This window comes from Phyllostomus hastatus, unplaced genomic scaffold (genome assembly GCF_019186645.2).
Source record: "Phyllostomus hastatus isolate PE091 unplaced genomic scaffold, TTU_PhHast_1.1 phas_scaffold_129, whole genome shotgun sequence".
NCBI lineage: Eukaryota > Metazoa > Chordata > Mammalia > Chiroptera > Phyllostomidae > Phyllostomus > Phyllostomus hastatus.
In genome coordinates this window covers 1,988,132-2,006,491 of record NW_025334009.1, presented here as the reverse complement: position 1 = coordinate 2,006,491, position 18,360 = coordinate 1,988,132, and the positions used below count along the sequence as shown (strand labels likewise).

Here is an 18,360-nt window from a genome sequence, read left to right as displayed (position 1 = left end):
GCAACACCGACGTGCTCAAGTGCGCGTTGGCAGCAACACTGTGCACGGCGCCCACCTTCGATTTCCAGCTTCTCACCTGTCACTCCAAATTGGCCGAGTGTCTGACAGATGTTCAATAATTGACACAACTTATCTTCTTCTCGCAGGCTCCATCCCGCTCGCTTGCCAACATTTCCAGTTGCCACAGCAACCGTAAACAGTAATGATTATTCTGACATGCCAAGGGGATTTAAACACATTCTTAAGTTAAGAAAAGAAAAATCCCTCAGGGGGAAAAAAAAAATCTATCCATCTCCGGGAAGATGAAAAATATTGATGATGTAAATTCCTCAGTTATTGCATCTATTAGAGCGGGGTCCGCGAACCCGGCTCTTCGGCCGCACTCGGCTTTGTCTGGCGGGTGGGGGACGGGGCCCGCCGGGTGCAGGCGCGGGTCCCCGTGCTGGAACACAGCCTCGGTGGCTGCAGGAGCAGCACCGGGGTGCGCCGTCGGTCCCGGCCACGCACGCCGTCCCCCACTGCGATGAGGACGGAGATGCACAGCCCTGACATCGCCTGAGGGGAAGTGACGGACTGTCGGTGCTCCAGGGGACACGGGGGGGGGGGCAGGGACAGCCGGCACCTGCCGTGCTTCCTTCCCGCCGCCGGCGGGCCCCGGGCCCTGCTCCGTGGAGGAGCCGTGTCCTGTTTCCCATGCGCCCGGTGCGACAGTTTGTAACTGACGGCTGACACTCACGCAGTGACAGACTTTACCTGGAACGCCACATCGATGGCGTTTCAGGAGAAACTGCAAGGCCGGGCAATGCCCGAGCGCCCACACTTTCCAAAGGCCGTACCCGGCCTGAGGCCTGAGGTGACCAGCGGCCGACCGGCCCGACGGGGCCCGAGTCCCCCCTGACCTGCTGCATCTCATCATCTCCGCCCCCACCCGCCCGGCCCAGGGAGAGGGCCCAGTTCTGGCGTCCGGCCGCACCCCGCCCACCACAGACAGACACGCGCACAGCGGAGGTCCCGCGTCCCATTGACCCCGCACACTCTGTGTCCCTCAGGCTCTGTGGGAAGCAGGGGCCGCGGCGTCTGCGCCCGACCCTGCTGGACTGGCCCAGGGGGGCGGCTTCTGTCCACCCCGTCCACCTGTCAAGGTCACCATCAGCCATCTCTCCAGGCCACACTCTGCCGGCCGGGGACTGGTGCCCTGCGTCTGGCTGGGAGGGTGCAGCGCCCCGGCGGAGGCCGCCCTGCTGGGCTCCTCCAACTGACGGCGGGGACGACTGTCGTCCCTGGGCCTGTCCCTCCCGGGGGCTCCGGAAGCTGCGCCTACAGACATGCTGCAAGAGGTCCGGGCTCCTGTGTAAGACCCAGCCCTTGTAAGAAGTCAGGAAGCTCCACACTCCGTGACGTGACTCTGATGCTCTGCTCTCACACCACCACTCGGGAGAACGGGAAACGGTCCCCGAGAGCCCGGGCTGCCGTGGGGGCCGTTCCAGGGCCCCTGCCCAAGGCGACGCCGCGCCCTGGGCTCAGGTGGGCCGGGCGCCCCTGCAGGGATCACGTCGGTCTGGGGACCCGCTGAGCCTCGGGACGCCCTGGGTGCCCTGCAGCCACCATCAGCTGCGCCCTGGGATCTCCCAGGCGGCCCGCCCTGGCTCGGCGTCAGCGTGGTCCCGGCAGTGTTAGGGCCCCGTTCCGGACGTGGGCAGGAAATTCCTCCTAGAGTAGCCTGACAAGTAACGTGTCAGAGGAAGCCTTGAACCTCTCAATACACATACGCTTCAGAGAAATGAAAAGCATTCGTCCAGCCCTGGCTGGCGTGGCTCAGTGGATTGAGCACCAGCCTGTGAACCAAAGGGTCGCCAGTTCGATTCCCGGTCAGGGCACACGCCTGGGCTGCGGGAGAGGCAACCCATCCATGGTTCTCTCACAGACTGATGTTTCTCTACCTCTCTCTCTCTCTCCCTTCTCCTCTCTCAAAATAAATAAATGAAATCTTTTTGAAAAATCATGCATCTACAGAGGCCTAATATATTTCTGTTTTCATCACTGCTTTTTTTTTTTTTTTTTTGCACAAAGCCGACACCTGCCCCCTGGGCCAGCGTGCTTCCGGTTTCCTCTTTCCGGCCCCTGGTTCTTACCCACCTCTCAGGGGACCGCCACACAGCCCAACCGGGGGCTCAGGGCGGCTGTTGGCTGAGCTCAGAGAACTGTTTTCTCACAACACCTGGAACGGCCTTGGCCGGCCGTGCCGGGGCGCTGCTTTGCGGTGTGTAAGGAGATAATAAATGCTTTCAGAGCGCCCGGGCCCCGGGGGCCGGCCTCACGGTCAGGACCCCCTCTCCGAGGAAGGCTTCGGACGTGGGCCTCAGCGTGGGTTTTTCCTCACTGGTGGCGGGCTGTCGCCAGGCTAGAGGAAGGAAGCCATCAGCACGACACTCCTCATTCAGCGGACCGTCACCTGCTTTGGTGTGTGCGAACCCCGAGGTGCGGGTGCCAGACGCCCCTCTCGGCTGTGTCCCTGACCCCACCAGGCACAGCGGCGCCGACCCGGAGCGGCAGTGGGTGTCGGGCAGGGAGCCCGCGGCCTCCGGCAGGGCGGTCCGCTGTTGAGAGAGAGAGTCACTGGGCGGTTGACGCACACACGTCAGACTGTCCAACCGCCCTCGCGGGCCCTTGGGCCGCGGCGCTGGCAGGAGCTGCAGGCAGACCTCTGCGCGCGGGGTCACGAGTCAGCGTCCGGGCCGGGGCCCCGAGTGAGCCGGGGAGCAGCTCACAGAGCAGCGCGCAGATCACACACCCCGGGGCGCTCGCCCCGGATTCTTCCTCGTCGGTGTCATTTTTTGCAAGGCGCAGGGCCTGAATGACAAACGCATCCTACCAGCCCGTGAGCAGAGACTGTGGACACTGTCGCATTTCTCTCACTCACTGCTGAAGCGAGCGGACCGCACTGACTCGATCCTGGCTGCCTCCCGGCTTCCACGGGGACAGCCTGGGGGGGGGGGCGAGGGTGTTTGCCGGAAGCGCCCACAACAGCCCTTCCACACCCTGCGCCTCATTTCGAAGGTGTGTGCTGAACACAGCAAAGGGGAGCGTTTGAGGCTGGGATTACGGAGGATAGACTTACGCTCCCAGCCTATCCTTTAATGAGGTCGATCATTCTCGCTCTGGAAGCTTCCGCACAGCATGCAAGCCGCTGGACCCTGAGCTCTGTGGATGGACCCTGACATTCAAATGGGGGTGTCACTTGTGTTGTAACGGGGCAGGGAGGTGCCTTGGCCGGGCCTGGCTGCCCATCGAGGCCACTCGTGGTCAGGAAAATGACAGGGCAGCGTTTCGTGCTTAGTGTCCTCGGTGCCCGAGCCTCCGGGTGTCACTCAGCCTCGGCCCCCAGTGCGCACGAGCTCCCGGAACCCTCTGCACCCCGAGATAACTTGTGCTAATTGCATTTCGGCTGCTAAAGATCCCTGCCAGGCACCTGGGTTCCGAGAGAGTGAGGGGAGGCGGGCCCGTGGGAAGCAGATTCGGCGTGGCGCCTGCTGCCGAATGAAACATGACGGACTGCAGATCCCGGCCAGATGCCGGCTCTGGACCGCCGGCCCCCCCTCCTCCCCCTGCGTTTCACTGGCTGGTGTGCAGTGACAAACGCCGCATCTCCCCGGCCCAGATGAGCGTGGGGAATGAAAACAGAAGCTCCGTCAACTTGAATTTAAAGTTTCCTAACCTGAAAACGAACGCACCCTCTTAGCATAACGCCCTCTCCGCAAGCAGGCCTCCTACCCGGGCTGCGGTGCCGCCTGGTGTCGCCCGCCCGCCGCGGGAAGGCCCGCAGTCCCCTGAGCAGGGCCGAGGGCGGACAGAAGGTGCGTCACCGCCCACGCGCCCCGGGAACGCGGTGGGGACCCGCCGCCAGAGACTCGGAACCGCTCTGGCCGGAGCGAAGCGGAGCGGATGACTGCTCACCTGGGCACGTTCCGCGAGGACCGCCTCTCGGGGGGCCGAGGGCGGCGACTCGAAGTTGCAGACCCCCAGTGATTTTCAAAGGGAACATCAGGGAGCAGCCACGCGGTCCCCGCGTGCTGGAGACTCGCCTGTACACCCCAGACAGACACCTCCCTGCCCCAAAGGCTGGGACGAACATGCTCTTTGGGAGGAGGTAACTCACGATGGGGAAGCGTGCGCTAAAGTCTGGCGTTTCTGAATGCGTGGCTATGAACATTTTCAAACATACACCTGTGACACAAGTCGAGATAATGACACCGTGAACGCTGCTGCGACCTCATCCGGCGTCAGCTGTCGTCCACGCCGGTGCGTTCACGCTGGTCTCCTAGGCGCTTCAGCTGCTGGGTGTCACTGAACAGGAAACAGAAGCACCTTCCTGCTGTTCAGGATGATTGCATTTTACAGCTTTGTTTTTGTGTTTGTAATCTTGAATACGAGAAGGATTTAAGCTAGCACTCTGTTTGGCCTTATGAAGCTGATGATGCTGTTGTGGTTGTCCCAGCTTTTCCCCTGTCGCCTCCCTCCACCCGGCACCCCCACTTCCTCCCGCCCTCCCCCCTCCTTCGTTCGTGTCCATGGGTCCTGAGCTACCTACCTGCACTTAGACCTTCCCCCCCACTTTACACACACACATACCACAGTGGGGGTTCGTGCACCCCTGAGGCAGGTCACCTGCACTCAGATGACCTCTCAGGGGCTCTGTCGTCTCCAAAACGGGGCCTCGCCAGGCTGCTGTGGGAAGGCCACCGGTTCACGCGTGTAGAGCATTTAAAGTAGCCCCCGGCGTGTGTCACCCACGATGAGAGTTCTGCACTTGCGGGTGGGACTGCTCCCCTCAGGCTGCCCGCTGGGCTCTGGGGCCGGGATGGGGCCGTTCCATGAAATGGACTAGGTCCTCGTGGCTTTGCCCTGGCACCAACTGTGTGCAGGGGAATTACCTACGACTTTCCAAAGAATTTCCTCATACATCTTATAGCCCGGAGCACTTGGAGAAAGTCATTCTTCACAACTCCCATTTCCTGTCAGGATTGTGGATTGGTCTATTCAGGTTTTCTGTGTTCTCTGGGTTCAATTTTGTTATTTATACATTTTCAGTAGATGGTTCATTTCATCCAGATGTTCCAATGATTCCAGAGTTGTACGTAGTTTCCTCTTATGATTTTAAGTCTTATATGCAAAATGATATACTCCTTTTAGCTCCAATTTCGTGCACTTGTATTTCTCTTGTTTGTTCTTGATTAGATTTGGAGGGAAATGCACCGGCATGTTCTCTCTCTCTCAGAACTCTCGGGGGTCTCGGAGTGCCGCGTCTGTTTCTGATTCACCGACGCGGAGCCTTCCCCCCCACCTCCTGTTTCCCACGGCTGGTTTTGTGTTCATTTTAACTGCATGCGGTGACTACTTAGTTTATTGATTTTGGTTTCCAATGTAAATTATAATAATTTGTAATAGCTTTACAAGTTAATGGAGGGTTATAATTTGCTTCTGGGTAGACTTTCCTAAATTTCACCAGTGTAGATACGTCTGTTGTCATTTCTTTCACTTGTGAATCATCTATACAATGGCTTTAATTTTTGCTTTGGCTCAGTGGGCATCAGAAAACAAACTTGACATTGCATGCCTTGGTGTTTTAAAACGTGGTTATTGTTGCTGTGTATACCTGACCTGTGACTGACCCTGTGAGTACATAAATAATATTTGTTATTTTATTAGTCAGATGTTTATATTCTATTTATGTAGCCCGTCACGTTAAAGAACAAATGTGCTTTAGTATTTTCTCCCTGTGTGTCCAAGTTGTCAGCATTATAAACTTGACCTTCTCTTTTATGGTGCTGGAAACAATGGAATTGGTGTGTCTGCACTGTGGTTTGCGCATTTTGATGACAAAAGTATCTCTTCCTGATTTAATGTTTTTTGCACATTAATAATACTTGGTCTTAAAGTACTATGTTTACCCTCCTTTCTTTTCTTTTAAAAACATCTCTCACTTATGGGGTAAACTGAGTTAAACCCCAACATTTCAACTCCAGCTTCGTACAGTAGCATTCTTAACCTCATTTAAAATTAGAGGGTGTACCTAAAAATTAAAAATAAAGCCCATTTTGTTAGGAAGACGGGTATTACACTATAAAGAAAGCACTGTCCTGTCTCGGTTAGGTCACACGGGTGATCTGTGTGACTCGGTCTGACGCTCTCGAGTTTAATGTGAAGTTATCTCTTCATGCTTTGTCATAAGCAAACTACATACATGTTATCTGTCATCCTTTTTGTGTCCTTTAAAATGTATGCTGTTCTGCTCATCTCCACTTTCAGCTGCTGGCCGAGAGAGTGGAACTCCTTGGTCTAACTGTCGCCAGCAACCTGGAAGGCACGTACTCTGTTCTCGTACCTCCCCCGACCTGTGACCCGTGTGTCCTCTGATGATGGAAGTCCCGAATAGCACCACAGCCTCCGGCCCCCTCTCGGAGCGGAGCAAGCACAGCATGCTTTCGCTGTCGCGAGGACACTGTGAGGACGCAAAGCTGTAGGTGAAACAGAGCAGCACGCGCCGGGTGGCGAGGCCGCCAGTCGCACTCCTGCCGCGGCGAGGTCCTCGCCCCCCGTTCCCACGCTGACGGAGCTCTCTGGCCGTCGCACTTCCGTCTTTGCACTTGAAAAACCTTCTTTGTCCGGTCGTGCTCATCGCTAACTCAGCTCTCAGCCGAGTCTGCGCTGCCGATCCCAACTCTTCCACGCCGGTACCAGACTCGGCTCCCTCTCCCTCCGGCCCCTCGTGCCACAGGACCCCCGAGAGGCCTCTCTAATTCTACTGCTTTTCCGAGGGCGCCCCTCCCACGTGCGCGTTGGCGTTGCCGGGCGCCCTCGGGGGGGAGGCAGCATCTGACCCCACCCCGCTTCCTCGGGGCGTCTGCCCGGGGAACGGGTCCGCCCGGTGTCACCGAACCGGAAGAGGAGGCTGCGAGTCAACACTTACGAGTGGCATGCGTCTCGCAGCTGCTCATGACAAGCCGGTGCTGATGTCATACTGATTTAAAAATATCGAATTCCACTTCTGTAAAAACGCCACCTCGGAGAAGCAGAAGATGGCACTTGGAAGACTTGTGGTCCATGAAAAAATCCCAGCGCTTTTCAAACTCGGGGTCTCCCCAGTGTCTCTGAGGGGCACTCAGGGCTCTGTCTCCTCGGAGGGAGCGGGGTGGAGCCCGGCACCCACTGCAGAGGCGGCTGCACACCCCGGGGAGGTGCAGCGTGCGGGGCCTTGCAGGGTTGGGCCCACAAGAGACCATCGGCGGAGGAGCCTCACTGCCATTCGAGTCTCCAAGGGTGGTTTTCAAATGCCGTGAGAATGCTGCTCCGGCATTTTTAACGCAGCCGCCGTGCCGGGGCATGGCTGATACACGCGCACAGCAGGCCCGGGTTCCACAGGAACCTCTCGGGAGACGTTTCTGAGAAATGCATGCCAACTACGCAGTTGTTAAGGAACATAAATCAAGAATCAGCTCTTCTGGCCTTCTGGTCAAGACGGCGGCGGCGTCAGCAGACACGGCTCGCCTCCTCGCACAACCACATAAAAATTACAACTGAAACACAGAACCACCGTTACTCAGAACTGTCAGAAATCGAGCTGAAGGGAAGTCTGACAAGTGTGGAATTAAAGGAACCACATCCGGGCGCTCTGTTACAAGGTCCCTGTGTCTGACGCCTCGGAGTGACACAACTCTAATGGGGACGTGTCCTGGGCAGAGGCATCGGACGATGACAGTTATAGCTAGTTTCTGTAAAACCCACGATAGTGAAACAATCTCAGAATCACCAGCTTTCTCCTCTGTGCTCCAGAAAGCCATACTCTCCCTGACAGGACGTCGGAGCCGGCCGAATGCGAAATGCCACCCGGGACACGAGAAAAGAGCCGGACTCCTCTGAGCTGTCCGCCTCTCCCGTCAACAGCCAGAGAAACACTCGAGGTCACAGGGAGTGCCAGGGGCCACTCTATTTGAGGCTTCTGAGGCAAGGATCTGACGGAAGAATCAGCCCCTCCCCCGGGGCACGTTCCGCAGGAGGTGGTCTGTGTGGGGCCCACCACCTGGTGCTGCCTCAGGGTCTACAGGCCTGGGGACCCTGCCTGGGTTCCCGGAACCAGGGCACCTCGGGGGAGAAGGGTGGGCACCTACGGCTTCAACATGGTGCCCTGGCCATGCTTTATCATCCTGCCAGCCCGGGCCGAGCTGGTATGTGCTCGCATGGGAGTGCATGTGTATGTGCGTGCACGTGTGTGTGTGTGCGTGTGCACCGCAGGTTAGCTCAGGGCTTCCCCGACCTTATGTGCATGTGACTCACTTGGCCACCTTGTGAAAATCCTGATTTTGCTTGCACAGGCCCTGGGTGGGGGCCCCGGCCTGCAGAGTGCACCCCGACCCACGACCGCACCCCGAGAGCAAGGATCCTGCTGAGGTGAGAGGCGGTGGGGGCAGAGGGCCCCCCGACAAACGTGCGTGGGGGTGCCACCGGGGAGCAGCTCGGGTGCTTGCTCACAGGGGCAGGGGAGAGCCTCAGGGACCTCAGCCCTTTTGCGTCTGGCGGGGCCTGCTGCCGCCCCGGGGTGCCTGGGGGTGGCGGCCCAGCGGGGAGGGGACCCGGGTGAGGGCTCCGGGCCTCAGGACAGCGCGAGCCCAGCAGGACTTCCAGGCCCCCGCGTCCGTGTCGGGATTTAACGGTGAAACATACGCAGGGACATCGCATCTGGACCGCCCCTGCCAGCCCCGAGGTGAGGGGGTGTCACGCGCAGAGGCTGGGGGTCCCGCAGAGGCCTGCTGGCCGAAATGCTGTTCAAGGAAGACAGACCCTGTGCTGCTCGGTCTCCTGGGACCCCGAGAAGGCCCACCGCTGCCCGGCTTTGAAATGGGACACATGGCCCCCTGACCACAGGCATCTGCTGTCACTCTGTACCCTGCGGCCGGGACAGAGGCCGACCCACCTCCTCCCCGCCCCTGGCCCGGCGGGCCCAGCTCGCGGCTCCAAGGCCCAGGTGAGAGCCCTCGCTCCCTCCCTCTCACCAGCCAGGCTGTCGGGAGCCTGGGCACAGCTCTCGGTCTGGGCTCCGGGCTGCGGGCCCACCTCGGGGACGTCTGGGGATGGTGGGACCCGTCTCTCTGTGCCCGGGGAGGACGCAGGTCCTCTGGGGGTTGCCCCCCACACAGCAGGGGCTTCACCCTTCCCCAGGGGCCGTTACACCAGAGGGCGGGGTGCTGGCCCCACCCCGTGACCCTACAAGATCCGGGCTCGGCGTCACCGCCCCGTCGCGCACCCTCGATGGCGGGGCGGCAGCCCAGGGAGAAGTGGGCAGAAGCCCGGATTCCTGTTTTGATCGGATTCCACAGTCAGGAGGGGTGTGCTGGCCTGGGTGAGCTTTTCTGCAGCCTGAACCCACCCAGCCATTGGGTTCCCTTGCGCAGGGGCAGCGCTTCCAGAACGCACGCATGCGCAGTGAGTGCACCTAGTTTTCACTGAGTTAGTTCTGCGGAGAGTCAGAAGTGAAAGGGTCTGAGGATCGCCCTTCACCGTCTGCCTTTATAGCGAAGCGGGGGGCAGCGTGGGGGATTGGGGGGCATTTGCCCGGAACGGAACGGTGACTGGGGACACGGCAGGGCCGGCACGCGTGTCCCGGGCCCCAAACGCGGGGGGTCTGACACTCACTGGCAGGGCAGGTGGGCCCTAAGGAACAGGCCCACTTCTCCGAACACAGACCTCCAACCTCCGGCCCGCGTCCCCCGAGGCCTTCACAGCCAGCAGCCCCGGGACTCCGAGGCTTTGACCCAGACCTCAAGGGCACCGGCCTCTCCCGCCTGCCCGTCTAGTCTTCTTTGTGCTTGAAGGGGAGCCTTCGCTTACTGTGCGGCTGTGCCCTGCTGGAGACGGGGCTGGGCCAGGAGAGGAGGAAGGAAGAGCGACGACGCTTGGACACGGGACGAAAAGAAAAGGGTGTTTTCAGGTGCTCAGGGTCAAGTATTTTCATTTTAGATCACGAGTCAAGCCAAATAGGAAACTAAGGCCACCACAGCGTAGCGGAGGTGAGCTTGGACTTTGTGCAGAGCTTCCAAGAGGAGAGTGTATCCCTCGGTCACCTCACATTGCGGCGGAGCCCTGGTAAACGGCACTGTCCGTGAGCCCTGCACACCTGGGCCCTGCACACCTGTGAGCCCTGCACAGCTGAGAGCCCTGCACACCTGTAATCCTTGCACACCTGTGAGCCCTGCACACCTGTAATCCTTGCACACCTGTGAGCCCTGCACACCTGGGCCCTGCACACCTGTGAGCCCTGCACACCTGGGATCACTGCACACCTGAGATCCCTGCACACCTGTAATCCTTGCACACCTGTGATACCTGCACACCAGGGCCCTGTACACCTGTAATCCTTGCACACCTGTGAGCCCTGCACACCAGGGCCCTGCACACCTGAGCCCTGCACACCTGAGAGCCCTGCACACCTGAGTCCTCTCTGTGCATCTGATTTGCCGCTCAGGCAAGTGGGTCCTTCTGGCTGGAGCCGCAGGCTGCCTCCACAGCCTCTCTCCACACTCTCCTTTATTCACAGAATTAACATATTTTCTGGGCCACCAGGTATCTTAATAAAATGCTTGCCTTTTCAGTCCCCTTTGCCACTGGGCGTGATCAGTGCAAGGCAGGTAAGCGTCCTCAGGCAACGCAGCTTTCCCCACGGGGGAGACGCGCTGAAGTGCGGGCACCAACTTCGCCCCGGCCTCCTCCCGCCTCCTCTCCCTGCCCGCACACCTGGGGCCCCGGGCACGCCTCGAGTCTGAGACCAGAGTGGATGGGGGAAAGACCAGGCTCTGGGGCACACCCTCAGGGGGCGCCAGCCTGGACCGCACGCCGCCGGCCCCGTCGGAAGTGAGTGTGGGAACACGGCGAACTCGGGTTCCTGAGGCTTCCCAGCTGCTCTCGGTCAAGTGCGTGCCCAGCGGTCCAGCCACTGAGAACCCCTACAAAGAGGTCCTGCAGCCCGCGGTCACAGGACTGTCCTGGGTCCTCTGGTACAGGGCCAGCAGCGGCGTGGACCGAAGCGAGGCCAGCTTTTAGCCCGATCCCGCCGGCCAAGGTCCCGGGGTACTGTCCCTCTGCCCCCGTGCCCAGTAACAGGATTCAGACTCCCACCAACTTGGGGCCTTACCACCCCCCGCCCCCCGCGCCCGGTGGCAGGAGTGGGCGGGGCGTCCGCACAACCTGACGTTTCCCGGTCATAAGGATGGCGGGCACTGGGGACGAGTCACAGAGGCATCTGGGCATCTACCAGCGACACCGTCCCCTCAGCTGGCGCCGGGGAGAGAGCCAGGAGCCCCTGAGGCACACCCTGGCCGGGGCCGGGGCCGGACTCACCTCCGGAGTGGGCGGGCGGCCCGCACAGCAGCACCATCCCCTGACCTTGGCGGACTGACACCGTGCTCCGTGTCCTCGTCTTGAAGTTCTCCAGATCTGTGGGCAGACATCACAGAAACAGGGTTTAGCCTGGGAAGTCCTAGGGTGACCCGGGGCTGTGCCGTGTCTCCCACAGGGGGGCCTTAGCCGGGGTCGGCCTCCGGGGCCCCGCCCGGGGCGCACCCCGCTCAGCCTCCCCTCCCAGGACGCGGTCCCATCGTCCGCAACTCCACATCTGCGCCGTAGGGCGGCCGCTCGCCCTGGGCCCTGTTTGGATTCAAAGCACCTCAATGAAGGAAGATCTGTAATCCATCCAGTTCCTCAGCCACACTAGCTGCTTGCTGGCACCTGTGGTTACTGCTCGCCATGCTGGACGGCAAAGACAGAATGTCTCCATTGCTCTGGAACATTCTGTGGACGGTCCCAGTCTAGGTGAAGAAACTGTGACCACTGCGCAAACCACTCTGTCACATGTGAGCATGCCTGTCACTCTCTGTGTACAGAGGTAGGACTCTGCACACACACACGCACACTATACACAACGTACAAATAGACACATACACTCGTATGCAGCTGTTTAAAGTCTGTGTGTAGTGTTCAGTGTTGATAAGGCACCGCCCTAGGTTCCGTCCGGAAGGACGGTCCCCTCTCCCCAGGAGGGCAGGTCTGGGGAGAGCGAGAAGCCACCACAGACGCCAGATCACAGCTGGAGTCACCGCGTGAGCAGTCGCCACTAGGAACAGGTTCACGCGAGAAACGTGTCCAATGAAACGTCATGTTATTGTTAAAAATGGTTTCACTCCATCCTCGTAAACGTACATCCTTTCGAGGGGTGTCTGGCGTGCCCTTTCGTTTTTGCCACGTAAGACGTTTGATTTGATGACCTCTTCCCAGATTTGAGGTGCGTGCCACGCCCAGCATGTCCTGGCGGGCTGGGGGCCAGCTCACTGCGCACGCGAGAGTTCATGACCCGTGCTGTCTCCTCCCCCTGGCGTGTGGGTGAGCATGTCACGTGACAGTGATCATTTGAGTTAAGTAGGATTAATGTCCCCATTACGCAGACTGGCAGAGAGAGGTCCCAGGGCACTGGGTGAAGGTGGTGGCGTGAGGGGTGCAGAGAAGGGGGCCCCCAGGCACGGTGCTGCATGGGGAGGGCTTCCACGCAGGGCCTGGGTCTCAGGGGCGGTTCGGGGCAGGGCCACAGACAGGCACACGCGCCACGGTTCCTGGCTTCCTCGGCACGCTGTGAGTCTGTGCGTTCTCGTTTTCATGGATTAGGGATTTACGACATTGTCACCAAACAGCACCTGGTCGCCCGCTCAGGGCACACACGTCGTGAGGACACAGCCGCTGCCGTGAAAGGACGCCAGGGTGGCGGGTGGCCTGGCCGGCGCGGTCCGACCCTGGGCACCCGGAGGCCACCAGAGCCGAGGCGTGAGGGGCCTGGGGGTCACATGTGGGGCACACAACGGAACCGGGCTGGACTCCGGACCTCCTTTCTGATGCGATAAGGCACTGTTTACCCCGTGAGCACCCCATGGGGCCAGGACGTGAATCTTTCTTCCCTTTAAGGGGACGGTTTGGGACACCTTTGGAGGAGATGAAAACCAGCGATTTTAAAAACTTCGTTATGGCACTAACAGTGTAAGTCACGATCCCTGAGAGTGACCTGGAGCGTGTGTGAACTGTCACTTCTGTAGGCGGGTCCTCGGAATGAGTCATCCGCCTCCGCACGGAGGACGCCCCAGCCCACCTGCAGGGCCGCCCGGAGAAGCGGGAGCCGGCAGGTGGCAGCGACTAGAACCGCCACCGCTCCGGCTGGAGCAGCAGCGCTGAAGACGAGAGGGGACACGAGAGGCGCCTGCCGTGATTCCCAGCTCTCCGAGGGGCGAGTGGCGGCGCGGAGCCCAGCCCCCGTTCCTCCCGTCTGCGGTTCTGACTCCACGCAGCTCGGCGGGCCTGGGGAAGACAGACACGGCTCGTTCACCGGGGGTCGGAGGAAACACTTGCGCATCCTTCCCGGTTCCCTGAAACGGACGCCGGGCGCCGCCGGGCCCTCCCTGCCCGGCGAACAGCAAGCACCCGCGTGGATGGGTCTGCGTGGACCTCATCGCGGCCACGTGTGGGTCTGCCACGGACTTCGGGCGAGGCTTCGCTTCCTGGTGAGTGAGACGGGTGCGCTTTGTTTTAAAATAAGGACGATGGGGAAAGACGCGGTGAGAGTAACACTGGAAAAGCACAAGGTCTTTCGGGCTGCGAGTTCGGGGCTCTGCATCTCCTTGCTCTGCCTGCGGAGGAGGCTGGACCCGCGAGCCGTGCCACGCCCCTCTTGCCAAGCCACGCCCCTATCGTCAAGCCACGCCCCATCACCAAACCACGCCCCTATGGCAAGCCACGCCCCCACCGCTCTGCATAGAAAGGGTCCCCAGCAGCAGCGCAGCTGAGGTCAGGCTGCGGACGCCAGTCCTGGGACGCTGCACTCACGCGCATGCGTACGGAGAAACTCCTTGCCCAAAGCCGGCCCTCGGCCACGGCTCTCCGCCCAGGCGCTCCTTGCAGGCCGCGTCTTTACCGCCCTAATCAAAGGACCCAGTGCGTGAACGGGCGTTTTTGGAAGCTCATACACTGAATGCCAGGCCTTGTTCAGTTATTTCCACAAATTATTTAGAGCCGTTTGTCTCCAAAGCCCTGGTCCAGGGAACAGACGGGCAGAAACGGGCGTGACGGAAGAGAGCACGTCACGGACGTGGCTCTGTCACACGTGTGACCACGGCACACGGAACAGCAGTAACAGCGTCCCTTTGCACAATGTATCCAGGTCGCCCCGTACCAGTTCCCGGTCTGCAGGCCGTGGGGCTGCAGCTCAGGGAGGTCCCCGCCCCTGGACGTGGCCACGAGAAGACAGCCCCGTCCATCTCTCTCCAAAGCCGCCGCTCTCGCGGCCCAGAACCCACCCACCGCGCCCCCGTGGGGTCGGCGAAGCCAGAGGCAAAGGGCATCCTGGCTCAGGCGCGCTCCTCCACGGCCCAAAGGCAGCGAAGGAGTTCCTCTGAGTGAATGTTATACTCTTCCGTAAGCGTTTAAGAAAACGCACGTACCCCGCACAGTGAGAAGAGCCGGTGCCCCTGCTTCCAAATCTGTTCTTCCCTCCCCCCGCAGGGGAGCCCTCGGTGTGGGATGCTGGGGGAGGAGCGGAGGGTGGAGCCGAGCCACCACCCCTGGGCGCCGCCCCTTCGCTCCCAGCAGCTGCAGGCTTACCACACGGCTGGGTGAGCCCGTGATGAGTGTGTCGGGCCGGAATTAGCACCCAGGCGCCGCGGTGTCTCTGACAGCCTGCTTCTCCGGCTTCGTGTGTGTGGCTCACTGCCCCGGGAGTGCGGACTTGGGGAAAAGAGACGGCCATACTTTCCCAGTCGATTTCATCGGTCAGCGTTTTACACACACTGCCCCCAGAAGCCACGTGCCAAGGGACGCAGGCACAGTTTTGTGGCAAATGTGTTTCCCGATCCTGTTTTTCCGTGAAAACCGCTGCTCTTCACTCTCCCACGGACTGTGACACCCGTGCTCTGATTCACGGGAGATCAGAACACACGGGTGGCGCTGGGAGCGTGCTACTCACGGGCAGCACAGAGAAAGCGTTTGGCAGTTAAACCCCCAGGGAGAAAAGTGCGCCAGGGGCTTTAAGCTGCCCTGTGTGACAGACGATAAAAATCACACGTGGACACGTGGACACGCGGACGCGGCTGCGGAGAGAGCCGGAGAGTGGGGCGGAGCCACAGGCTCTGTCTGGAGCGTTGCTGGGGTTCAGGGCTGAGGACGTGGTCCCTGTGGATGAACCCCTGGGTGGCGTGGGGAAAACGAAGGCACGGGGGTCCAGGGTGTTTCTGAGACGTGGTATCAGTGAGTTGAGGGGGAGCTCATTTAGGCGGGCGGTGAGGGCTCTCCCATCACACAGAGGAGCTGTGGTCGCCCGGGGCGAGGGAGGAGAGAGGAGACAGGGAGCCCTGCGAGCCATGCGTGTGTTTCCCTCCTGTGCTGTTCACTGTCAGCGGACACACACACACACACACACACACTCCGCCTTTCCCCCGACCTGAGTGCCCCTGGACGCCACCCTTCGCCCAGGCTGGGCTCAGCACAAGAAATCCAGCGCTATTTCCTCCAAGCTGCGAAAGCAGCATCAACAAGGACACCAGTGCCAGCTGGGGAAAACGGCTGCTTGAAGCACTGGCTGTGAGTTGCCCTTCCTAACGGTGGTCGCGCTGTGGGCGAAGAGGACGAGGGTCTTGGAGCAGAGCTCTGACCCCACTGTCACGCCGCATCCTCCTGCTGGCGTCTCGGCTCTGCCGTTTGCTCCGGGGGGGGGGGGAGCTCGTGCGGGCATGTGTTGGCTCAGGGGGCTTGGACTCTGGAGACTCATGGGGAAGGCAAGTCTAGATTCACACAACCTTGTGCTGCGAAGCCACGACTCTGACGCCCTTTCCGCCCAGGAAGCAGGAAGAGGCCGCCGTGACACTGGAGTGGCTGGCTGGGCTCCCTGCGGGACAGTGCTCAGAAGGGGCCCTCGGAGACGTGGAGACACGCGGCCCGGAGTCTGGGACCCCGAAAACAGCCCCCGCCCTTGTATGCTCCAGCTGCATGACGAGGGCCAGTCCCCGAGTCTCTGAGGACATCCCTGTCCTCGTCCCCAGTATCAGGACGGTGACTCCTGTCTCATGGGGCTCCTTGAAGATACGGATCCTGCGTGAGCAGCACTGCCCGTCCCGCCTGCCCCGGGGGCTGGTTATCGCCCGGAGCACCAGAGTCTGCAGAGACCGCTCATGAGTCTGCCAGACCCAGCGGCCGGCCACCCCTGCTGCGTCAGCGAGTGCTGCTGGGACGCGGACGCCGTCTTCCTCGTTGCGTCTCCAAGTCTCCCCGGGGGCTGAAGTCAGCCACAGGCCGTGTGTGTGGTGTGAGGGGATCGCGGTCGTTCCGGGACGCGCAGTGAAGACACACTCACGCCGACCTGTCCGAGGCACCCTCCTCCCGACCTTCTCTCTGCGGTGGTGCGGCCGGCCACAGCCTGCGGCTCTGTGGTGTGAAGGGGGGCACGCCCCTCTCGTACACAGTACAGACTGGTGCGCGTCGCCGTTCGTGCAAGACACACAATGCGTTATGTGGGGGGAAGTTTTCACTTCCTGGTTCTATAAATTCACTCGTGGAGCTGCACATTTTGGAAGTCTATGCGCTATACCAGATGGAAAAAACAGGTGTGAATGGGAACCGAAAATACATGTATCCACAGAAAATGATGACAGATACGCCCGTCAGTATCTCGTGTTTCCCGTCATTAGTTTTTCTATGTGTTTATCCAATCTTCAGCAAACATTTTTAAAAATTTCTCTGCCGTTCCACGTTTCAGGGCCAGTCACCTCCTCCCTCCCCACCGGCGAACGGACACGGCGGGAACCCGCGGCCGCGCTACAGCTCCGACGTCAGCCCCCGCCGTCCAGGTCCACAGAGAGCCGTGCAAACCGGCTTCTGGCTGGCGGCTCCGCACCCAGAAGGGGGCAAGCCCCTTCCTGGAGGTCCTTGTCAGTGTCAGCGAGGAGCCTTATCAGGGTTGCTAAGTTCCTGTGCACAGTTTACACGGCTTTCGACCCCGCTCCTCCAGAGCCCCTGACGCCCCTGCTACGAGTCACAGAGGCTCCTGGGGCACTTCCTGCGCAGAGGGGCAGAGGCGGAGGCGGCGTGGGAGCTGCCCCGGGCCTGACGCCCACCCTCCCCGCCCCCCGCCCCTCGCCCCTCGGGGTGCAGAGTTCTCCCTTTCCGAGGACCGGAGCAGCACCGCGATTTGGAGCCACTTTGGGGCAGGGGGGCACCGTGCAGAACCACAGGAAGCTGCAAAGACCTCAGTGTCAGTCGTTCACGGCGAGGAAGGAAGGAACTCCATCGGAACTCTCCCCACTGACCAGTGTGTGAGAGCGGCGCACAGGATCCGAGGGCAATTTTTGATTAACCGAAGAAGAAACAAAGGACAACGCAAATGCTGGGGAAACGGGGAAGAGAAGCAGAGCCGAGAAAGTTCCAGAAAGGATTAGTGACTAAAAATGCTCTCAGAGCTGATGTTTATTCACAGGCGTTTCTCGCTCATTATTCTCTCGTGCAGCAGAGCTCGGCGGGGAGGAGACGGCAGGGAGAAGGGACGGGCATGTGGGGGGTCACGAAGGTGGACCCGCCGGGGGTTGGTGGTTCCGCACTCAGCAAAGGTGGCGGTGGGGTGGGGGTGGGGGGGCCTTGTCCTCTGCACCCCACGGCTGCACACGCCTGCCTTCCAGAAACAAACCGAGGCCGGGGCTCCAAGGAACGGTCCCTGCTCCACGCGAAGGAGGCCTCGGGGCCGCGTGGGATGCATCGCTTTCGGAAGTGATGTGTCTGTCCACCCAGTCCTCGCCACGGCTCTGCGAGGTAAGCGTTGCTGCCGCTGATCTGTTGTACCGGAAGGAACACCCACGCCCGAGACCCCGGACCTCCGACCCCGGGCCCCCCGACCCGGGAGCCCCCGCACGTACGTGCCCTCTGCCCGACGGGGAACGGAGCATCAGGAACGGCGCCGCCCGGGCGCGCCGCCTGACCCTCCTCGGCCCGGCCGTTCTCGCCCCTCGACGCTCCCTTCCCGACCCGACGAGACACAAGTTCACGGCTGCCGCTTCTCTCGGCGAGTGCGTGACTCCCCCCGCCGCCCCCCCAGCCGCTTTTCTGTCTCCCTTCGGCGCTCTTCTTTCTTCCCTCACTTCTTGGACGTGGCCATGGTGTCCCCACGGTCCCGCCCTTTCGGCAGCCCGGGAACACCTCCAGGGAAGACGCGAGCTGGCCGCCTGCGCCCTGAGGACGTGCGCCTGCCCTGCCCGCGGGGCCCCCACGGCCGACCTCGGGATCCGCCTCCGGGAA

At 60.9% G+C, this 18,360-nt stretch overlaps 1 protein-coding gene across 1 annotated transcript in view; it reads right to left on the bottom strand.

Moving 5' to 3' along the window:
- LOC123830605 (contactin-4-like) overlaps positions 1–18,360 on the bottom strand; it is a 212,148-nt gene that overhangs the window by 97,287 nt on the left and 96,501 nt on the right. The window contains exon 4 of the mRNA XM_045857008.1: positions 11,389–11,484. Coding sequence (XP_045712964.1) covers positions 11,389–11,484 — 96 coding nt within the window. The remainder of the gene's footprint in view (positions 1–11,388; positions 11,485–18,360) is intronic.